Below are 24,457 nucleotides of genomic sequence, written 5' to 3'. Positions count from 1 at the left end.
CTCTGAAGGCTTTAGATAAGCAGGTGGAATTTTGGCTTTGCATGTTAATCCTCCCTGTTTCAGACTAAGGGAAGGGCAAAAAACTTTCAATAGTAAATAGTGCAATGCTCTTCAGAAAAGTTTCTCCACATGGATAGATAAATAAAAAGGGAGAATTAGGTTCCACCCTTCCCCAGAGTGACATAGTGATTCATCTCCCTCACAAGTCTTTCCCAAAACCATACTCACTGTGGGGGTGAAGACAAAAGCCAAACAACTAAAATGGGACAATTTGCAGTGGCAATCTTTTTAGCCTGGACAGTACTAGATGTCAAATCCGCAGACTTTGTGCCAGGTGGTGCCTAGTGAAAGCCTGACTTATGGAGATGACAATAAGCAAGCCAGGAATCTAGAGCTCTTGGCATCCCCCTGACATCACCACTGGCAACTGACAGAAGGACGATTACATGTCCTTCAAAAAGGAAGCAAATCAGAAGGTTGGCGATTTTCCCCCAGTGACATTTTTTTCAATATATCTAACATTTAAAAGGGGATAACAGATGCCCCGGTCCTGCAGGCATTACCATCCACTTCAATGAGAACAGATCAACAGCACAGTAAAGGAACAGACATGTACAATCTTCAGAGATGTGCATTTTCCTTGTGGAGGCCAAAAACTATTTATAAAACTTCCAAACTTAAAATCAGCTTAAACCTTAAAAAGAAGATGCATCCCCCCCTTCTACTTATTGTTTAAAACTTCCTTCTTGGGTAAGGGAAAAGATGGATTGGGTGAAAACACAACCTTTATGGCTTAAAAGTCTACTGAAGAGGCTCACCTTGCAGGATCAGGAGAGCACAGCAATGCTATCCTAAGCTGCACAGCAACAACTTCCCCCTTTGTTTCATTTGACAAGAACAAATTACACCTAACAGTGACTTTTAGCTTTTAGGTGTATTTAATCCCAAAACTCAAAGTACACCAAAAAAAAAAGATACCAACTTTGGAAACTTCCGACAATTCCTTTCTGTCATTAAGGGGAAAAAAAAAAGTAAGAAGTTACAGTTTTTTAAATAGTTCTAAAATGACAAAACAATCAAACCCATAGTTATTGTTTTAAATTAACAAACCAGGTTTTTCTTCACTTCGAACAAACTAATCAGGTTTTTTGGGTTCACATTATAATTATGGTTTCTCTCTCTTATTCCCAAAACCCCTGCATCATGCAGCCTACTCTTCGACAGGTTTCACACAGTTCTAAATACTGTGGATTTAAAATCAAAGATTGGAGGTCTTCACAATATTCTGTCTCATCAAATTATTTTCATTGTATGTCAAAACCTGAGGGAACGGTGGGGATAAGTTTTCATAAGGTCTTTGAACACAATACATTGGGAGGTTTGGTTGCAAGTCACAAGAGCCCAGAACAAGCATGTCTTCTACAGTGATCTTTGTTTCCCATTTAAAAAAGCACTAGGAGATTAAATCTCCCTTTCTGCTAAAACTGTGGGTGGGGTGGCTTTTTGCTTAGGGTAGAGTGGTGGTTTTTTGTTGTTTGGTTTGTTTGCTTTGGTGGGGTATTCTGTTTGGGGGTTTTTGTTTGTTCCTTTTTAATCCTTTTAGGTTCCTTTATGTCATTTCCTCTAAACCTACTAAAGATTTTAAGAAATAAAGGGAATTCAAAGACAGATGATGAAAGTGATTAGAGGCTTAGAAAGACACACATATGAGGAGAGATTATTAAAAAGTCTGCTGCCCTTACTGACAAGATGAATTGGAGGGATCGTAAGAGAGACATGGAAAATGAGAAGAGACATTCCACAGAATGTTTTTTCATCAGAAGAAAGCAAGTGGATTTCTGTATTTTTTTTTAATGTAAGCCTTTTGTATGTGTGATCATGTAAGAATTAAATCATCCACAAAACACTAATACTATTGCTAGGCTCACTAAGGCTGAAAGAACAAGAAGATTGAAATTAAGATTCTCTATTTGGTAATAAGTAAACCACATCTGTTTCAGGTAATGTGTTTTTTTTTTTTGTTTTAAATAAAGGAAGGATTCTTATAAATTTAAATATGTCTTCCATTAATAAATAGAGAGTTCTGAATAGGCTCCAGTGTGCAAGAAATTACTTAATTGTGACCTTCCTGCATCTCTCTCTAATGCATCTGGCACTTGTTAAAGTACGCTACTGCATAGACTTCTGATGGGATGTGGTAAGGGATCCCACGTGGTTTAGTTGTACTAGAAAACCATTTTTCTCCTACATAGCTGTACATATAAATTTATAATTCTGACAAAATGTGGAAGATTTTTGTTCAGTAATGGGTAAGAGATAAAGAGTGAAGAGCAATGTCCTGATCAGCAGGAAAAAAAAAAAAAAAGAATTGTGTACACAGGTTTCCGAGGTCTAAATAGGATAACCTGGCGAGCATTCAGAGATGATAGCTTTAATAGAGCCTTGAAAGGCAGTCCTGACTTGAAAGAGAAGGGCTGGAGAAGTTCTTTAAAACCTTCCCACCTAAAAACTGCACTCAATAGCCTATGTCATACAGACTATGAGATCCAGCAACTACTTTGACACTTCTCTTTTCCCCAAACCCTACTTACTTTATGTCCTATCCTGCTGACAAAGCCAGCTCCAAGGCATCCTTCACATAACAAGTCTCCCTAGTCTGTTCAGGTTCTCTGTGCATCCCTGCCACCAGCTCTGTATTGCTGTCTTCATGCACTGTGTTGTTTTTCTCCATTATTGTTGGGAAATGGCAGCTATAACTCCAGCTGCTCTGATGATTTTTATTCTGTCTCTAAACAAAAGATAGCTTTTGCTTTCTTGTCTTTTTTCCTACATAATACCACTGGGTCTTGCTGCTCCAGGGCCTGACCACTTCCCTCCCCCTGGTTAAAGCAGTAAGAGAAACATTGAAGTCATCCAGTCAGTTTACACAGGAAAATTTCCTATTTGTCTGGACTAAGGACAAATAGATTTAATGCAAGGCTCTGACAATCATCTGGAACATATAACCTGCTGCTACTACTTTAGCAATCGTATTACAGGTTCTGTGATATCTGACACAACTTGTAAAGCCCAAACTCTGGAGCACCACAATTACATACAACTCTAAACTTGTACAGAGTTATATTTCCAGTTCTCATGATCACAGGAAGGGAAGGAGAGGCTAATCCTGGTTAAAAGAAATCCTAAATCAGACAGAAGACCAATGCTTTTACAAAATTGTCTTAAACATCAGATTAAAAAAAAATTCAATACACAAGTACAATAATCAACATGGCATTATCCATGATGCTTTATGCTTTTAAGCAGATCAACTAGACTGCAGAGTAGAGTTTAACTCTTAATATGCCAAATATTACGAAGATATGCAACTTTTTTCCATGGCCACAGTTTGCTAGGTAGCACACTATTCTTACAGCAAGATCAATGAAGGGAAAAACTAATCAGTTCAACTTTCAAAGAGAAAAACAAAGGAAATGCATAACATTTTTAACTCCATTATGACTCACATGTGCATCCAGCTTGGACTGTGAAGAGCATTGTAGGCTCCAGTAGTAACGCTACAGAGTATAGGGCTACCTATTTTTAAAACATTTCATTATTCCAAAACAATCTGAAGTATGCCATCTCCTTTCCAGCACTGTCAATTAATGGGCTGGAGGGATGGAAAATACTGCTAATGTGCAGTACAGGAAAATAACCTCCCCCAAAAACCAAAAACCTTTTCCCCTCTCACCTCCCGAAAAAGATGTTCCTTCACAAATAGCTGATCCTTACATTTCAAACCAGAAAGCTCATTTATTGCCAGATGCCAGATCTCAGCACAGATAAGAGAATGTCTTCCAATATCTCAAGTCTGCTACAGTAACCTCCTTTTTTTGTATCTTCCTGCAGTGGTTGGGAAGAAAGAGGCAGTTCTTGTACACCTGTTTGAGCTAAGCATTTAGGTAAGGATTTTAAATCTGTGCATTAACTAGAAAGTCAAGTACCTTCATCAACAAGACATTTACCACAAATGCCACTAAATACATGAAAGGATCACAAGCTTTGCCCATACACGTTTATGTTTATATATACATATATCATATGAACAAAACATCAAAATAATAAGACAAAGAAAGATGAACTTGCCAGCAGACCGTAAGGAGAACTATCCCATAAAGTCATACATCAGGGATATACAGTATACTCTGTCCCTAGCACACAAGTGCACCTTTTCTCTCAGTTTCCATCCCTGCCACAGCCCTCTTTTAAATAAAGATTCATAAAGGGAATCGTAATCATTCTCTGCTGCCAGATAGAATCACCTGCTCCACAGTTTATTAAACAAACCTTGAGAAACAAACCCCAAACTCCAGTATTCACCACTGTGATCTAGACAGAGAGTCACCGCATTAAATCATCAGCGCTGTTGACTTCGGTGAGTAAGTTCTCTATTACTCGTGTCCAACTAGTTTCGACTGTGGATATATCCTAAACACTGGTTTTTATTACGTCAACAGCTGGTTTAATTTAATTTTCCTATACCACAGAGTAGTCAGAGTAGGAATACGAAAGAAGCACATAGAAAAAAAACTTCCCTATGGATCGCTAACCTAGCAAAACGTGGACACCTCATTGGCGGCTGCCTCTCAGAGCTCGGCACCCACCGGGCAGCCCCGCCACTCTCGCCTCCCCGGCCACCTGCCCTCACTCACTCACAGCCTTACCCTCGTCTTGCGGCGCCGGTGCCGCTCCGGGTCCGAGTAGGTCCTGTCCACGGCCAGCGCCGTGTCGCTGCCCGGCATGGTGCCCGTGCCCCGCGGCGGTGCCGCCGACAGCCCGGCACCCGCGGTGTCCCGCCGAGGGCCGCCCAGCCTCCGGCCCCGCGCCCGCGGCACTGAGGGGGCTCTCGGCCGCCGCCGCGGTGCGGGAGCGCCAGGCACGCCCCTCCGGCACGGCCCCTCCCGCACCGCTCCCCAGCGGCACGCCCCGATTAACCCCTCGGCGCTCCCGCTCCCGCCGCAAGCGCTGAGCCGGGCGGCGGCCGCGCTCTGGCGCCCACCGGGCGGGTCTTGAGGGGGCCGCGGCGGTGGTGTCCCTCTCCTTCGATAAAGGGAGGACGCCTGAAGGGAGAAGAGGGTGGGAGCGAGCTTTAGCCAGAGGGACTGGGCTATAAATCGCTTTGTTTGTTTAAATTTCAAGTCGTATCTGAGGGGACAGCAGAAGCTGTGGCACGATGATCTCCCAGAGGTATGGCTGGATGGAGGGGTGACAGTCCCGTTCCTCCCGCTGACAGCCGCCAATTTGGTTCAGCTCCAGCTCTTAGAGGGAGTTACCATCAAGCAACCATCTCAACCTCTGTTAAAACAAATCTAGACCCTGTGGCTACAGGGAAACCTCACAAAGCAGAGCAAATCCTAAAGGTTCAGAAGTCCAAAGGGGAAAGAAAGGAGAAGCCAGAAGTATTGGGTTGTCATTTTGGGGCAGACTCACTTGGAAGGTGGTAGCATAAAGCACCCTGGGCACTGCTGCTCGAAAGCCCTTGATACCTAGAGGTTTTCGCAATAAACATGTTGTAAAAGTCCTACCAAACCAACTAAATAATCAGGGTTTGTATTTTCCAAAGTGGTCAGTGGAGCACAGCAACTAATTCAGTCCCCTTTTCTGCACATCACACAGGTGAGATAAATCCTTCAATGTCCTAGCACACGTGAGCTTCAAACCATATTTGTGAACACTCAAGGAAAACTTGTTTTCCAGGGCATGTGTATGCCACGGTACTTAAATTCCTAAGAGCTGAGGGGTGTTTCTGCCTGATTTTCACATTTATCTTCAGACTGCCGATGCTGAGGAATGCATTAAGTGGCACTTAACACATTTCAACTTACTGAAAAGTGTAAGTAAAGTATTGTTTTATAATCACTCATTAAGTTGTACATGACATGTACTGTTTTCTTTTCTGGAATAAACAGAATACTTGAGTTGCCACCTTTAACTGTTACACAAAGTAAATCTGGAGTTCCTTCAGACCAACTCTTTTGCAATAGCAGCAGGACTTCACCTTTCAGGTACAGTTGTTATGATGCCCATGCATGAATCACACTGCTTTTCTTCTCTAGCTGGAGACAGCAACAGTCCCAAGGCACGAACATGTATAAACATACATAAATCAACACAGCTAACTATTCTAGGAGGAGCTTGCAGCTTTAAAAAATATTTCCCTGCCACCGTTTGCATTTTTATTAGAATGACATGTTCTGAGGTAACAGTACTGTCAGAGGTTAATTATCTGACACAAGGGCCTCCTTGGTGTTTTCAAGTAATGAGGTCTTCATAAATGAAAGACCTGAAATTCTAAAATAAAAATAAATACTAGACCTCACCTTCTTGGCAGGTGTTTCTTCTTCAACTCTAACACCAGTTTTAACATAGTTGTCCCAAAGTAAGTAGTGAGTAGGTTTACTAAAGGAAGCACTATTTTCCTAATGCAGTATTCAAAGTAACCAAACTAACACAGAATACTGCACACAGGTGGTGACTTGCCGCTCTTCCTATACTTCTTATGGAGCTGAATGAGTTAGCGAAAGTTATAAGGCTGCTGGAGGAAAAATGGAAATGGAAACTGTTTCTTCAGTCCTTCAGCTCAGACATGAACATTAATTCATGTGCCTGAGGGTGGGGAACTCTGAAGGTAAAGGTGAGTAAAAAATTAAATAGGCAAATTTTGTGCGGTTTGGGGTTTTCACTGAAGTAATAATTGTACATTTCCAAAGGGGATTGTGTAGTTTCCAGCACCTAGGATGAAACATCCTTATTTCCTCAGAAACTTTCAGGCCTTTTTTTTTTAAGCCTTGCCAGGTGTAGTTGATCAAAGCATAGAGAGGGTAAGCAGTTGGAAAGGGGACACATAAAAGGCTTCAACTGCTTGGCATTTTAGTAATATAAGGCTTATTATAAATCATACTTTATTCAAAAGTTTAAGAATTTTATTTAAATAATATCGACTTATTTAAATGATACCAGAAGATTAGCCATGGTGAAACTTCTCTTCAGGATAAAAAGAGGCAGGGATGTGCAAAATATATTTACAGGTAGTATTAACACAGTATATTCACAAAGAAAGCACTCTGTCCTAATGTAGCTTCTAAGAAGAGAGGATAATACAGTTAGTCTCATAAGACCCCAGTGCTGCATTAGTCACACCTTTCAACCAAACCTGTGCATCCATTTGCTTGGGCTCTGCTCTCAGCGGTGCATTCCAGCAACAGCTCCCGTGTCCTGCACCAGCAGCAAAAGCCCTGGCACTGGGTGGTTCCTGGAGGAGCTGTGACCACAGGAAAACAGGCTGGTGAACCAAGAACAAGTGCTGCACACAGCAGCAAGTTGTGGTGGAGGAGAAATAGCTGCTTGGGTAGAGGCACCTGTCCCACAGGTCAAGAGAGCCCTTCCACACAAGCTGCATTAGGAGCCATTGTCATTTTGACAGTCTCTGCAAGTGCCTTATCTCAATAAATGGTTCTTTTCATATGCTGGCGTTAAATGATCTGCATCTTCAGAATGTAAGTTTATGTCAAACTGTGGTGCAATGCAATTCTCTGGCCAAAGGCCCCCTTTATCTTTCCTTCTCACACGTGCCACTAGGGCCTTCCTGGCCTGAAGCAGGAGCAGAAAAATTCTTATTCTATGGCATAATTGCAGAATACATTTCACTTGGCTTGACTGAGCAAAGACCAGTCACCCTCTTCTTGCACACACAGCTGATTTACACAGCTCTCCTTCAACACCCCAAAAGAGTCATGATGCCCAGAACATGGCAGAACACTGCACAGCACAGTCCTATTGACAGCTTCACTGGGTACTTTTCTCACTGTTATTTTCCAGAGCTCACAGAGTTTAAATAAATGTTCTTCCCACACACTGCACCTGCTCTCAACAGAACCTTTAGCCCACTAAAGCAAATCCTTCCAGATATTGTCAGGAACATGAGGCTGGAGTCACACACACTGACACAGATAGAAGTGGTAGCCCATATATTAATTCTCTCATCCTTTGTTCTTCTCACAAAGTATTTTAAAAATTAATTTCTAAGGTTTAAATTAATGATAAAAGTGTTAAATCATTCCGGCCATCCATTCTGCCAATTTTAAAGTTCAAATACCTCAAAATCCCTCACTGAGTGCCCAGCTGTAAGTGCTCATCCTTTTCCAGTCCTTTCCCTCACTTCAGCATGCCGCCATGACCCACAATGCTTAACTCTTTGTATTTCCATTATTTTGCCTGCCTTTTCTAAGTGACCTTTTAAAAAGGAATGCTAATTAGGAACAGAAGGTGTGGTTAAATTTAAGATCACTGTACAAGGGCATACACCACTGTACTTGGCTTTCAGAGGGACAGATCTCAATATTGCATTTGCCTGTATTGCCCTGCTCTGGGAAAATCAAATCTCTGGAGGTGCAGCAGAGGCCTGACAGTTGGAGCCTGAGCCTTCTGATTCCTGTCTCACTCTTCCCTGCAGGAGCTACATCTTTGCCATCTATTTCTTGCTCCATGACCATGTGTCATGCTTGCACAGAAGACACTGCACTCCCACCTGCAAGCCATAAATTATCCATACTGACTTATGCATAGGCCATGGAGGGAGAAGAAGCACCAGTGGCACCAGTGAGATTGCCTAGCAAAACCCAACTCCCCACACAATGTAATCCCATAGTTGATGTTGTAAACACACACACTGGGAAGTATCCCCCCCCAAAAAAAAAAAAACGGGGAAACCTTTATAGAGATGGAAGACACAGAAACTCTTTCATTAGGAGGCTGGCTCAAGGTTTGGCCCTGCTCCCTTTCCAGTTTTATCATGAATATGGATCTTGGCAATTTACTTTACTTCTTTGGATTTCTACTACCCTATCTGTAAAAGGAGAAGCACAGAGCGTCTTTCTCCTGTGGAGAACCTTGAGCTCTTCTGGAATTAAAAGTGCTATTATTAAATATTGTGCTCTGATGTTTGTTGGAAGAAATTAAACATATGATGTCAAGAGTATATTGGCAAAGGTACAATCAGGAAGAAGGTGAAGGTCCCTTTTTCCACAATGGTAGCATCTGTACTCTAAACAGGAAACTGGGACTTCTTTTGAGAGACTTTTTAACTTGCCTCCAAATCTTTTTCCAAAAAACTGTAGCAACCAGCCTCCAGGGAAAGGGTCTATGTGAAAAGAAACTGCTAATGTCACTTCTAAGTCTGACAGCAACTGGGATAGTGCTGAGTGACATCGGTCTTGCAGTTATCCCTGAGTGTGCTGTCATGGTTTTCAGTTCATCTGCCAAAGCGTGAGCCTTTCACACCCACAGGAAAGGAGATACTCTGCTTGTCTGTACACAGCACAGACTACCAAGCCATCACACTGAGACTTACAGATTGCATTGCCAAGCTGTGATGTGCATTCAGAAGATGTTGATAAACGTTCAGATATAAAGCTAAAAGTTTAAGTCAACCCCTTTCCTCCCCTGTCCACTCTTGATTAAGAAATATTTCATGTGCTTTCAGAATAGAATAGCTCAGGATTCTCTGTGAGAATGCATTTTCTACAGAGTAAAACTGAAAAATGAAGACTTGTCATTGTGTATTAGTGAGATGCATTGATAGGGGATAAAGTATAGAGAAGCAAGTGAAAATTTCCAGGTAAGAGTAACAGAAGTTGTCCTTCTTCCTCCCTTCCCCTGCCTACTATACTGTGTCTGTTGCTGTGTGATGAGAGGCTATTTCAAGCTCTTTCCTCATTCTCATACAGATTAGTAAAATTCTGCTACATAATTCCTTACTGCTGCAGCTGAGTGACAGTGATAGTGTAAACAGTACCTACAGGATGGTGGCAGTGTTTTGCATTTCAAATGCTGTGAATAAGAGCCACCTTTGTAGCAGACTTGAATGCCAGCTGTTCTGTGTACTGGGGAATTTGCCTAGAGCCCAGCTATTTACATTAAAGATAGGCCATGTTGCAGGGGTAAGTACATAATTCTCCCTCTAGCAAGTGAATGATTGCTGCTCATCAGCTTACAAATTTTCTTCTGCCTCATGGTATGAGATTTGGGGCCTTCTGAGAAGGAGTGTATGCAGCCTGTCTGTCCTGAATCAGCCACTTTGACATTGTCACAATGCATGCAGGACCAACAGCTGCAGCCTGTTGGCACATGAAGGTGTACCCCATTCCAAAACACAAATATGAACTTGTATCCCAACCATTTGAACTGCAGCCAGAAGACAACCAGCCTGGATCTCCTACTACTGCATATTCTGGTGGTTACCTCAGTGCAACATTTTATCCCACATTAAAACAAGCCCAGTAGACATAGCTCATGAGAATAAGAGTTGCTCTTGGTATGTGCCATCCTAACCAACCCTCAGAGCAGCGCACACAGTCCCCTTGAGGTGGCATGTAGCTGGGTAGCTGACACCTGAGCTCCTAAAGGCTCTGTAAGTCAATACAGAGCTTTCACCCTACTGCTCTATGGCCATAGCTGCACAGATATCCTGGCTCAGTTTTTGGCTCACGGTTGCACATAGAGATTGCAGATTTTGCTGGATAAGAACCTGTCTTTTTTTTATTTTTATTTGTGAAGTACATTATGGGGTGGTGTCTCCATATAAGTTATGTCAAACTAAATGTGTGACATCAATTATTTCCATATGAAGAGACAATGTCAAATGCAGGATTAGGACTTGTTAGCCAGTCAACCAGAAAACACATATGGGTTATGAGAGGACAGAAAAATTGATGATTATACAAGTAAGCCTATACCTCTTCCTGGTGAGCGTTGTTACAACACAGCCCTCCAGGGTTTACTACAGTGACTCTATCTACAGAGATGCAAGTTACAGGGACATGAAGCTCAAATTCCCTCACCACTTCTAAAGCTGATCACCTACAACTCATCTAACTGTAGTTCTGTTAAATCTAATTCAATGCCATACGAAAGCTTTCCTCTAAAACCAGGTGAACCAGCTTCAAAATAGGGGAGTGTTTTAAGTCAGTTATCTGCTGAGTTAACTGGGAATTAATAAAACCCATTGTATAAACATGGTTAAGAGCCTATTTAAGATGAACGTAATAAAAACAAAATGCTCCTTCCAGTTTACTTCTCAATCCGCCAGACCTAAATAGATGACATTCAATTCAGTTTTGGGTGACAGAGACTCAAAAGATTAACATCAACTAAGCAGAAAAGCCCAAATGGCACTATGTTTAATTGGCATAAATTTTCCAAGTGCCTGATTTTAACAACAAATATTTTAAAGGCAACAAATTATAAACAAAAAACCACAGCACAGCATAGATATTCGTAATATGCTAAGTACATGTGTATCAACCATTATTTTATAAGTATTCAGCAACACACTCCCTTTCCTATCAAGAAGTTATTACTATGTATTACCATATAATTTTACAGGACAGTTTTCAATGAATAAAGTATTTGCTGTATTTCTTTCTTTTTTTTTTATTATTACTAACAGGTATTACATTTGTTTTACTTTCATATTATAATGCTTTTTATGGCAAAAATACAGGCCCATTGATTAAAGTTTTGCCAATTGCTTCAATATGCAAGGCCTTTATATTATATTTCTGCATACTCCACAGCAAATTCACTCACTACTACTGTTCCAAAAACAGGAGCAGAGCTTCATAACCTCCTGCATGCTAATACTAATTCTTGACAATATTAAACTGCAGCACCTATATGCATATCTTCCCACACTGGACTATTTGATTATGAATATTGGAATCATGATTTAGACTGAATTGAGACATGAAACCAGTTGACCATAGAGGCAAGCCACAACATATAACATGATCACTATTTTTAACTATCCTGGTCTTGTCAGATGCTTCAGAACAGTCTATAGGAGATTTAAGCAGGAAAAAAAAGTGAATTTTTAAAAATACTCATAATCATTCCTTGGTCCTTTTAAAATCATGATTTCATAAGGTATTATTAGTTACAAAAATTGGGAGATATTTTTTGACAGATTGAAGTCTTCTGCTTCATTCTTCTACAACCAGTGAATTATATGAAATATCATACAGATATTATATGAGAAATCATTCTTATCCCTGGGACCTGAGTTTAGAGAAATATATAAGCAGCAGCTTATTTTGCAATATTTTTGGAAATGGTATCAACCAAGTAGAGTCCTAGCATTTCAGGGAAGTTTCCCCCGAACTTACATTAATGGAAAATGTTAGAGCATGGGATCACTAGAAAACGGAACGGTGAATACACAGCATTTGTCAATAAAAATTCCTGTTCTGCTATATAGCAATATAATTTTCTGGAACAAAATTAATACCTCTTTCCCCAGAATAATTGCAACCGATCTTTTCTTACTGAAATTATATCCACATAGGGTAGGATTTATTTTTCTTTAACTTCTTTGCCAATACAGCTATGTTGATGAAGCATTTATACATAAAGCAATCCCAAGGCAACAGAAACAAAGAGAACCTCAGTGTCCAGAGATGCCTGACAGGACGGCAAAAGACACCCTGCAGCAGACAGACTGCCCTGGGTCTGGAAGAAAGACCTCCACCCTTTCAGTGCCCACGGAGGTACTCATCACCAGCTAGCCTCAAGTGTCAGTGAAAGATGAAGCTGCCCCTCTTCCCTCTTCATGCCTAAACCTCCCCCAGTTTTAGCAGCAGGATTTGGGTTGGTCTAATATGGAGGGCCAGCCTCTGCTGAAGCTATGAGCAGCTCCCCACTTCTTTTTTGTAACCACCTCAGGCCAACAGAGTTACAGATGTCATATTTTTCAAGCCCAGAATAAAGGCATGATGTTATCAACAAGAATCTCACAGACAACTGCTTACAAATCAAAAGAGAGGAAAAAAATGGTATAATTATAGGCTTACCAGTGAAACCGTTCTTTTACAATCCTTAAATTCATGTTTATATGTGTATCTCAGACACATACACAGCCTTATAAACAATTTCATTTAAAGTATAAGGGGAGAAATTTAATGTTCCAGTTAGTCTATTCTAATAAAGATTAATTCTTACATGTAAGTTTTGAAACACTGGTAATTAGGAGTCTAAGTAGAAAGCACTGGAGCAGTATACAAACTAATAGCAACATAAAAACCATAATAGCAACATGGTATATCTCCTAACTAATTAAGACTTCTAGGGCCCAGGCACATAAAAGCTTTGTTACATAGTAACAAAGCTGAGGAGAAGTCGTACTACATAAATCAAGACAAAGCCTTCAGGAAGAAGTGGTATCACAAAGACTCTGGATCTGATGGGTCCTTCCTTTCAATTCACTGACGCTCACCAATTTCAACGATTTTCAGCATTTCAAACACACAAGTCTGATACAATTACAAAATAACTGAGCATATTCTTCATTTGCACTCACCAAAATCTTGCATTTCTTTCAATGAAAGGTTGTCTTTTTTCTTAACAATGCATTTTCTCACATTTTCTGTCTTTTAAGACATCATATCATAAACCTTTCACAGTTTGAAAACTTCACAGGAAAATGTTATTAAAAATTAATTTTTAATTCTGCCACAAATTTTCACAAAAATAACCTACCATTTTCCAGCAGTTCTGTTTTGTGACGCTGAAACCCTAGGCATGGTTTGAGGATTTGCTTGAGCTGAAAGGCACAGTTCTGCCTTGGCTGGTGAGCAAAGTTCTGCTGGTTACATACCTGTAGCTCTGCTGTAGCTGCAGAGCGAGTACCAGCACGCAGCTGCAAAAGGCCACTCTCTATAAATGCCTGTTTCGTAAATGAAGGACGATCCCAGCTACAGGTGGGGCCTCCCCAGTACAGCCACCAGCTGACATCAGCGTTCTTGAATTTATGGGCATGGGAAGGTATCCGAAACTCCAGGGCCATAAAAAGAAACGGCCGGTTGCTGGTACCGCCCTGGAAGCAACCCGTGCAAGCTGCCCACAGGCAGTGACAGAGGCACAGGAGTATTCGGACTATGGACTTAAGCTGCGACGAAAACCACTGACTGCCTGGATGACACAGCTTCAGAGTCAGCATGTAGAACTGATGCCTGGCAGCCTATTATGCTATATGTGTATGTATTATCAGAGCAGAGAGATGCACCTTTAACGCCCGTGTTTGGTCTAGTATTTTATCCTCGAGGGTGGCTTTTAATTTAGACACAACAATGGTGAGCTGCTCTGAGAGCTGATCCAGGTGAGAGCTATTTCTGACAAAACAAAAGAAATTATTACATTGCAAAAATACACACGTCCGAGTTTTATTAGCTCCCTCATCTGCTACTTGCACATCTACTCAAGCTGTGGTGTTGACTCAAGAAAGTGGGCAAGGAATCACGCCTGAGGGCAGAAGGTAGAACCTAGCAGAAGTCAGAAGTAAGGACTAAAGTTGATTATGCAATCACATTCTTAGTTGCTAAAGGTTTAATTGTGTCATAACACGTAGGGTATTTTTGTATTCAAAGACTCTTAAGGTCAATACTGTGTATTTTTACAAGTTATCCTTGCAAAAGACATGGAGTGAGGATACAGCCAAATGTTAGGATATCTATTACTTATGGAAATTTGTAAAAGCACAGGCACTCCAAAATGAACTATTAAACCTTTAAAATGAACTCTTTTCCTCGTTTTTCTAACAGAACTTCAATAACAGCATGAATTAGTTAGGCTTTAGAAAAATAACAAACAGCTTCATCCAAGCAAAAACCTAGCAGGAAGCTTTAGAGTCAATCTCCTGGTGAAGCTGAGATCAGCAATTATATCTGAATATCGTTCTAACAGCTGCTGAAATTATGATGAAGGAAAGACGAAAACCATCAGGTCTTTTAGAAGGACCAAGAATGCAAATATGGCATTAGAACATCTGTGGAGATAAAGCATTGTAAACAACTATCTGATTTGCTAGAAAAGAGAAAAAAACTTTTTATATAACTAAAGTAAGTGACTCAGCAGAAACATGCTTGTCTTCTCCAAGAATGAGTCATCTCCAGAGGATGCTTCACTAAATCTGTATAAACTTTCCCCTTGCTACCGATAATGAAATTTTCTTCAGTTATCTGGACTTCATATGTCAGTCCCCAAAACTATAAAGTATTTATTTTTCTAAGGCATCCAATAGTAAGAAATGAGGGCACATCTAACACAACTCAGCTTTACTGATGGAGAAAAGAAGTAGATAAGCCCAACTAAATCAGCAGGGAATTGCTGCATTCCTTAGTAGTGAAAGGAGACAGGTAGTAGAACAAACATTTAAAAGTTAAACAAGTAAGCATTTAAATAGCTTAAACTGAATTGTCTTCCTAAGATGAGAATAAAAACAAACAAATATTCAGTAATTCTCAGCATGACATCCTCAGCCACCTATCAAAATCATGCTGCAGTTTCAAACCAGAAGAAATTAACTGACCCAAAATCAGCAGGTTTTTCCCCCAGAAGGCGTTTTGGTTTTTTTTAGGGATAACTTTTTATTTCCTCTTTGCATGTACAGAGCTAAACTCCCTGCAGCCTGCTTGCATTGTGACAAACCTCTTTTTGAGTTGATTCCCCCAGAACTTCTTGAGATAACCCTCTTGTTTCCTTTTGAAACTTCTAGACCTACACACAAACAAATGTGTGTTGGCAAACACATGCATGTGAGCATTTCCCACTCCCCTAGTTTTCCAATATTCCTCAGCAGTTGTGAATGACACTTCCAGCAAACAAACCCTTCATGCCTATTTTCAACATCCTTATACTGCCCTACAATGTCAGACAGAAGAATAACACTAGACTTTGAGGTTAAAAATATACTGCTCAAGCTACCTTTTTTTGTTCATTAGATATTCTACAGACTATGCATATGTGTAAACACACATTTTTAATTTATGCCTCCCCAGTGCTTACAGAATTTTATAGGCAGAGTGAGTAGTTTACATGTGGCACTCCACAGTGTGCAGGAGGAACACACACATCATGGAGCCGTGACTTCAGTCTGCCAAAAGCCTGAGCAGTTGTCAGCTCGGCATTGTGTTGGATGGACAGCAAACAAAAAAGAGCAAACAAAAGAGAGCACTGGGAAGAAAGTTTTATTGAGAAAGGATGTACCAATCTTGGCAAATTTAAACCCAAAACCGAAAAAGTAAGTGGCCTTGTTCTGCTTGTTACAGGTTGATTGGAGGGGTTTCTGAACTGATTTTTAGTAATCAACTCTTGCAAAAGACTTTTAAAATGTCATGAAATTGTGACAAACCTTTTGATTTTTGGGAACACTACCAATTTTCAAAAGCTAAGGACCCTTCCAAATCACTTCTGTTATAGCTGATTGATTTTAGTTCAATAAATTGCAGACAGACATTAAAGTAGGGAAAAAACAGTCCAGTAATTGGAATGAGCAAGTGCTTCTCATGTTCTGCAGAACCCTTCAAATAAGATACATCATCAGTGTCTGTAGTTTACTACAGACCTCCTAGAGATGTGCATTAAAATCTTGGGTTTAGCCACTAGTAAATTTGAAATTCTTTTCACCACAAATTCTGTGGCACCTGGATACTTTTGAATGTTAGATATGGAGCTCTCAGTCACATTTACTTGAGGGCATCAAGCTAGAATTTATATACATAAATTATATATATATATGTAAATACACAAATACATATATAGATACATAAATATATATATATAAAATGATGAATATGTAATAGCATCAGTTTTTGAATCAGAGGTATGAGAAGCTGCATGAAGACTTGCAGCTTCAATACTTAGCAAATGCACTATTTTCATATTACTAGGTGGGCTACAAGCTAGCAGGAGCACTTCCACCAGTACAGTGTCTCAGGAGGAGGGAAGAAATACATAATTTGTTCTAGCTGTCTTTTCCTAATTCTATTTACTAAGATGTAATTGCATAAGTGCAGAAAAGCTACCTAAGAGTCATATCCATGATGACAGTTTGGTCCCTGTAAGAAATCTCAGAAATATGTCTCTACATTTCTGTATGTGTGTTATATATCTCTGATTCAAATCTAACAAGAGTAATTAAACTGATTTTGGTCATCAAGGATTTAATCAGCATATAGTGCTGCTGCTTTGACAAATGGGGATTCCTACACGATACATCACAATTTAGTTAACCTCGTAGATCATGCTGTCAGGACTGGTCAGCAACAGTCTCTGAAGCAGCTATGGCAGAATTTACCATGTAGCTGAGATACCTGCTGCAATGGATACTCAGGACTAATTTTTTTGACTTTGAATTTCACATAGTTTTGCAAAGATACCAATGTATTTATGTAAGTACTTAAATCACAGAACAGGTAAGATTGGAAGGGACCACTGGAGGTCATCTGGTTCATTCTCCCTGCTCAAGCAGGGTCCCCTAGAGCACATTATTCATGACTGAATAATGAAGCAACTTCTGAATGTCTCCAGAGAAGGAGACTCCACAGCCTCTATGGGCAGCCTGTTCTAGTGCTCAGTTACACATGAGTGAAGAAGTTCTTTCCCATGTTCAGACGAAACTTCCTGCGCACCAGTTTCTGCCTGTTGCCTCTTGTCCTACTGCTTGGCACCACCAAGAAGAGTCTGGTTCCATCCTCTTGACACTCTCAGATATCCATACTTTGAAGAATATGCTGACCTTCTCAGATCATGTGGCACCTGAGATGGAACATGGAAACTATTTTTGAGATTTTAGAAATGCACACATACAGGTCATTGACTTAATTTATGGCCAATGGCTCTTCAGTAAGGTTATTCCAAAGGCACACTGATATTTTACTAAATTATCCATCACTCAGGGCTATAGAACATGCATCCTTTGTTAAAACTTAACTTTTCCAGCATAATCTACTTGGTCTTTTCACTTCATTTTTAATCTGTCTTTCCTTAAGAGAGATCTGGAGAGTATCAAGGTGAGGCACTAAAAAAAACAACAGGAAAAACCCCAACAGAGTGAACTTTCAGACATGGTCCCAGTACCAATACTGATAAACAGGGAGTTTGAAAGGCCTCCCTCCTGCTGCAACCTTTTATTAACATTCAGCCTTGATCTTTCTGCACCCTTGGATTTTGTGGTTTACTTGCAAGATTTGAAACATACAGGGATCTTTCAAATATCAGTGTGAAGGAGATTTTTTGTTATATATATATTCTTTATATCAGTTGCGCTTCAGTATAACATAAACAAATATAGCCAAGTGATACCATTAAGCAAATCAGAGATGATACTGTTCCCAGAGCAGAAACTCTTGAGCTCTGTGCAGGGATCCATACCACCATCACAGGTATTGTCATCTGCTTTTGCACTGTCAGCACAGAATGAATTTCACTCCTCAGACAATTTCCAACTTATCTCATTTCTGTCAGCTTCTCTAAAAGATGGAAGACAGTGGATGGATGCCTTAGACAGCTGAATTTGAAATAAATTGCAAGGAAGATAGATGTTGTTAACTGAGTCTCTTCTGCTGAAGGCTGATGCCTCAGCTGTGTACTGATGGAAATTCTTGTCAGCACAGATGATTTGTTTGGACCATGCTGTCATTTAAATAATATAATAATAACAGAAATGGAGTTATTTTGTGGCAGCAGCCAGTTTTCAAGGGAAGTTAAAAGCATGTGGGCATTGAGAAAGTTATAACTGATACTAAACATGGCAACAAAACTCAGCAATCTGCTGTGTAGGTTATACTGCAAGACACAGAGAAGCTTGCCTGAAACAATCCACCCCAACTGCTGGCAGGCTGTAACGCAGTAGGTGCTGTGTTTTAAATTTGCTATGAGGTAAAAAGACTCAATGCGAACAATCTGTTTATATTTGTCAAAATTTATCTCTCAGTGTATATCAATCAGCTTAAAAAATTAAAAACTAGTGTGCGGTGTACATGCTTTAGCTGCAGCACTGGTAAAATACCCAGTGCTTTCTTGTCCCAAGTAGAGGACAGCAAGTACTTTCTTTGAGTCCAACATTGTTTCATTTGCTCTGGAGTTACACATCTTATCCTTCCTCCAGCAAGAGCAGAGGAGGAGGAGGCTGGGGTGGCAGATGTCACCAACCATATCCTCAAGGAGCTGACCTGCAGGTGCACGTCCTGCTTTGTCCACTCATGGAGTGGGTGAAAACTGTGCTAAGAGATATTGTTGCCTCCACTGTTAAAATCTGCCTTTGGACTTATTTCCTAATGCATGTTACCCTGAATAAATGCCAAGCAAGGAGTGCTTTACACCAGTTCATCTCAGGGGGAAAAGAGGTGCATCATCTTTAGCTCCGCCTTACTGTGGCTATCTTTTTCAAACATTTTCACGTTACACAGCTTGTACAGGACCCCAGGGACTGTCACAGAAAGCTACTGGGGCACATACAATTTTGTAGCCCTTCTCCAGGTGCCCTTTGACAAAATGGACATAGGGATGGGGACAGGGGAACCAGCTCAGCGGTTGAGGCTTCCTTGGAGGCCTTTACACAAGAAGCAGAGACAAAGCCTATGTAAGAACCTAAGAGACAAAATAGGGGAGCGTGTGGTACTTGGCATCTGCTGTTGTGCAGGGTGGAACAAGAATGGAAAAAGGTACCTAAAACACATTGGCAAAACTTTCCTGCTTCTTGAGGAGCCTCCCGAAACAGCTGCTACCTTTGTCTTCATCTACGCTTCCCAACAATTAAAATAAAATGCATAGCAACAGGAAAGGAAATCTTCAGTAACCTTTCAAATCCCCAGCAGCAGGAGATGCACAAACACTGTATCATGCCTTAAAATTTTTACGCAACTTGAAATGTCTGTGTAGCCTTCAGCAGGTCATTTACCTCACAAAAATCTCAAATCCTTTTAAAGGTGAAGACATTAATGAGACTGTGAACCAGAAAACCATTGTATTGATTTTTGTTTCCCTTATCTGCCATTGCTACAAACATGTTTCTCATTCAAAAGACTTATTTTTAACCCATGTCTCACACCATTATCTGGACGTATGGGGAGGAGAAAGTGATAGGACAAGGAATAGCACAGGAGAGGCAGCACCACTATGGGAAGAGCAAGAGAGGAGACAGGGAAAACTCAAGTAGTGGCTCTGTACTTGTATTTCTTAGAGCAAAAGGCACACTGTTTTTTTAGTACATCATCATCCTTGTTTTGAGTTCCCCAGGGAAGACATTAACTGCTGAGAGGAGCCAGTGAGACATGGCAGCGCCACCTGGCACATACAGCATGGAGCGTACAGCAACACCAAGCATGACTTTCCACTGACTTGCAAAGTCCCCAGCCTCTGTGGGGGTGGCAGCGGGATGCACAAATCCCACACCAACCAATATAGGTTATAGGGCCCATTAGCTGTCTACCACCATACTGGGAGGAAGTGTCAGATAAGGAGATGGTAACTAAATGGTCGTGTCAGAGACTAGTTAGCTCTGCCACTCTAAGAGGCCCAGGGGACTGCCATCCCTTCGAACAGCTGTAATATAATCCCCTGATCCTTCCCTTTGATAACCTGGAGCATGGTAAAAGATGGATGCTCATTACAGAGAAAGCTGGAGGCAATACCTCCTGGTGTGCTTCTCCTCAGCCCTGTGCCCATCACAGCCCAGGACGGACCATCTCTCTGAGAGCTGCTGCAAGACAGGACAACAACGAGTTGGAATGCGGCAGCATAGCAAACACAGAAGTCTGTAACTTGCTGGAAGATGTTTTGATATCCCCTATGAACCCTGTAGCTTATGCATAAGATCAGCCCATGTTGTAAAACTGAGAAGGTACAGTGCATTTTTAGAACATTACTGTTGGTCTGTAAACCATTTATCTATATTTCCTAGCACAATTCTCATGGGTTGGGTGACAACCAGGTTCCTCAGCAGCTGAATAACCAGTGTAATCAAGTCAAGATTTTAAATTTGCTCGTGATCTTTTTAAGTCATCATATTAAAAAACCCACAAAGACATAGCACAGATCTGAAGCATGCACATACACACAAAAAGTCAGCCTCAACTTCTACATAATCCAGTAATTCCTTGCCCAGCATTTATACAAGGACAGCAAAGGCAGTATTTCTAAGCCTCTCCCTTTTTTATGATTATTATACAACAAGGTAATTAAGGTCAGCTGAAGTCACAGCTCTATAACTGAGTTCCCAGCCCTAACAACTGAAACTGGTGTCTGATCTTTGGTTCACAGAAAGCCTTTTAACCTCATTTCCACCCACCACTACCGTTATAAAATTCCTCTTATGTGTGTTGGCTGCTCGTTTTTCTTAACCTTTGGAGGCTCTAACATGGTTCCTTCACAAGGCTGAACTCTTAAGTCCAATGAAAAAGAAGGCCTGTGGTACAAGGTAGCTCAAATAATTTAGGATCAAAAACAAAACAGAAACCTACACACACCTACACACAGTTGCAAGATTCGTTTTAGCTAGATTTTTCCTGATATGACTGCTGAATTCCACTACCATAAAAGCTTTCTTAAAGGCATGGACTACTTGAAGCTGCAGAGCAAGAAGAATTGGAAAAAGAGGGATAAAATATGTAAAGGAAAACAACATGTCAACCATATAGGACAACAAGTCTAGTCAGGTATAGTGAATCACAGAGAGAGAAACCACAGCTGTGATTGAAATGGACTTTCCTTTACAAGCACCTGGGTAACAATACCAACAGACGTGGAATTTTGGGGGTTGGTTATCAGGATGAGTAATGCAAAGTAGGTCACAGAGTCCCCACCACACCTGCTGCTCCCAGAGTCACAACAGGCTTACCCTCTTTCACTTTGATTTCACATGTTAGTTTGGCACTTGCAACCATTTCATTATTTCAAATAATTCCCTCACATTTTACATGGAGTTATTTTTTTCAACTGTTCATTTTAGTCAGTGGATTCAGGTGCCCAACAAATGGTCCCTGGATTTATATTGATAAGCAGAGGAGCCTTAACTAAAATGCCAGTTAAAAGGGTAGCACAATTACAGGGACAATTTTCTCAGAGCAATGGGCATTTACAGCCAAAGGTAATGATTACATTTCTGCAAAAACATTCTTTATTTTGAACTACTGCTAGTCAGCAAAGTAGTTGGAATGCATAAATTAGACCTCCCAGAAAATAATATTCTGGACAAATAGTTATTCTAGTGGCAACTAGAATTTTGAATGGATGTAACTCTTCCCCATTTTGCGGAATTTAATGGGCCATAAGTAGAACTTAGGTTTTTCTATTCAGTTAGCATTGTCTCATCTAAGGCAAACTATTTGTGATAAAGAAAGATCTTACTTAATTTTCAGTGGGCCAATAACCTACAAACTAACGATGATGCAGAAATAAAACTGATATAGACTGCAAATCAAAAACCGTTTATTACTTTGTGCAGTTGTTTGCAATAATTCTGTAATCCTAGCTGGTCCTTATCTACTGTGGTGAGAAATCCGCGCATTATAGTGCAATGACCAAATGAAACAGCAACTTCTGACACTTTAACTGGGTTCCTACTCAAGAAGTGCATTGCAAAAGGCATTGTGCAGCCCAGTGAATGCCATGTAAACAGCTGACATGCTGCTCCAAATCCAGTAGACACGGACCCAGATGCACCTCCCAGGGTATTTTATAGCAATCCTGGATTTCAGCAGCCCACATATAAGATGCCTGAGGTCTGTCCTTACCATAGCTGAAAATCAGAGTGCATCAGCCCACCAACTGCTAACCCCAGCAGAGTATCTTGTGCTGCTGCTCACGCTCATGCTTTTATTTTGGGTACATACCACCTTTTATCCTTCCATTTCATTGAAAAAGTTCTGTAATCTGTGACTATATTATTACAGCTTCTTGCACTGCACATTAGCATAATGCTAATAATAAAAATGTCACACCTGTCTCAATGCTGTCATTAAAAATCCTTGTCAGCACTCACTGGTTTAAAATAAATAAATAAATAGTTACATAGATAAACACTGAAACAAAATTTCAAAAGCCATCCATGAATTTACCTAAGGCAGACAGTGCAGGTAGAGCAGAAAATCTGGCACTCAGATTTGCAGTCAAACATTAGGGACCACACTTCCCCAGCCTTCAGCATCAGTAAAGCAGTTCATTGAATCAGAATTGCAGAAAGCTAACTTGAAAATTAACTTGACAGTAACACTCCCATTAAAAACCCCAAATGGCATGTGGTTACAGCTTCAGTACTATTGCCACCTACAGGTATTCTTCTTGTCCTTCATCACAGAAAGGTAAAAGATTTAAAAAAAAAAAAAAAAAAAGTGAAACATGTTGTCCTGGCACTATACTCTGATAAATTCAGTCGTTACCATGTAATTCACTGAAGATAACATCAGCTCTCTCGGTACAAGCTACAACTGAACATCTACTGTAAGATTCAGTAAGCTGCTACTTACTTGAATGCAGAAAAATGTTAATAAATTCAGTAGCAGAAAAGCTAAAAATATAAATTCTGCTTAGTTAGAGGAAAAAAAAAGACTTGCCCTATATGATCAGATACTATCTTAGATATTTTCCACAAACAGTAAAAACAGTAGAGGACATACTCAATGGTACACCCCAGGCAAGGAAGCCTGGCATTTTTCAGGTTCTTCTGGGGCAGCCAAAACCCTGTAGCCAAAGCTAGCTCAGGTCTCTGCTGAATGGCAAATTAGTGGTTTCAGTGACCCCATGCTGCAGCTGAGAACACAAAGTGCACAGCAAGGATGCGGTTGTCTGTCTTTGCGGCCCCTTGTCTGAGATGGGGAGCAATGCCTTCGTCTTTTAAGGTGCAGTACAAAGTGACTTCTGAGCAATCCCTCTAGATTTTATCCTCATTTGGAAACATACTTTTTTTTTTTTAAAGGGTCATTTAATCATAGGTTTTAGTGGTGACTACAATACTCGTTGCTCAGACTGGTCAGCGCCTATGAAAAAGTCAATCACAAATTTTTCCAGATAAAGTACTTAAGCTTATTAGAATCCCTATTTTAGTTACTAGCACTACAATTTCCAGATAAATATCCACAAAAAATAAAAGAAGCTGTGAGTGCCAACCATTTTGAGAAAAACTGAATAAACAAAATTATTAGCAAAATAGTCAGAATAATGAAATAAACTGCTTTTGGCTCATTGTAATCTTACCAAGCACAGTACTGAATAGCACTGAAATCACTAAGACACCAGGGCATATGAGAATGGATGTGGTACACAAAATATTGGAAAACTAAATAATATAATGGTCTTAATTTAAAAAAATAACCTGAAAACAAGGATCCGGTTTTAATAGTGTTTCTTAGTTTAACAGAGGTGGATGGGTGGAAGTACTGACAGAAAGATGAGTCTGGAAAGGTAAATAATCACCATAGCCACAGCTTTATCTTCACCATTGCTTCTCTATACTATATTAATAGTCTATATATTCACAACAGTACTGCCAGAGCTAAATCACTGTGACTAATAATTCAGCTACAACTGAGGCTTGTAATTATTTCAGAATCAGAAAGCCATAATATACCTACTACGAAAACAATTATTT

General features: G+C 40.3%; 1 protein-coding gene across 4 annotated transcripts in view; it reads right to left on the bottom strand.

Moving 5' to 3' along the window:
* TMCC3 (transmembrane and coiled-coil domain family 3) overlaps nt 1–24,457 on the bottom strand; it is a 133,449-nt gene that overhangs the window by 44,381 nt on the left and 64,611 nt on the right. For 2 of the 4 annotated variants that reach the window (XM_027732212.2, XM_039378229.1), the window contains exon 1: nt 4,707–4,845. The exons of the other annotated variants lie outside the window; for them this stretch is intronic. In XM_027732212.2, coding sequence (XP_027588013.1) covers nt 4,707–4,784 — 78 coding nt within the window. In that variant the 5' untranslated portion in view covers nt 4,785–4,845. Of the gene's footprint in view, nt 1–4,706; nt 4,846–24,457 lie in introns of those variants that run through there. 4 annotated transcript variants of the gene reach the window in all.

Source organism: Pipra filicauda, unplaced genomic scaffold (assembly GCF_003945595.2).
Source record: "Pipra filicauda isolate LSUMZ 115617 unplaced genomic scaffold, ASM394559v2 scaffold132_size2486313_pilon, whole genome shotgun sequence".
NCBI classification, from domain to species: domain Eukaryota; kingdom Metazoa; phylum Chordata; class Aves; order Passeriformes; family Pipridae; genus Pipra; species Pipra filicauda.
The sequence above is the reverse complement of the archived record's forward strand: the minus strand, read 5'-3'. Positions and strand labels throughout refer to the sequence as shown.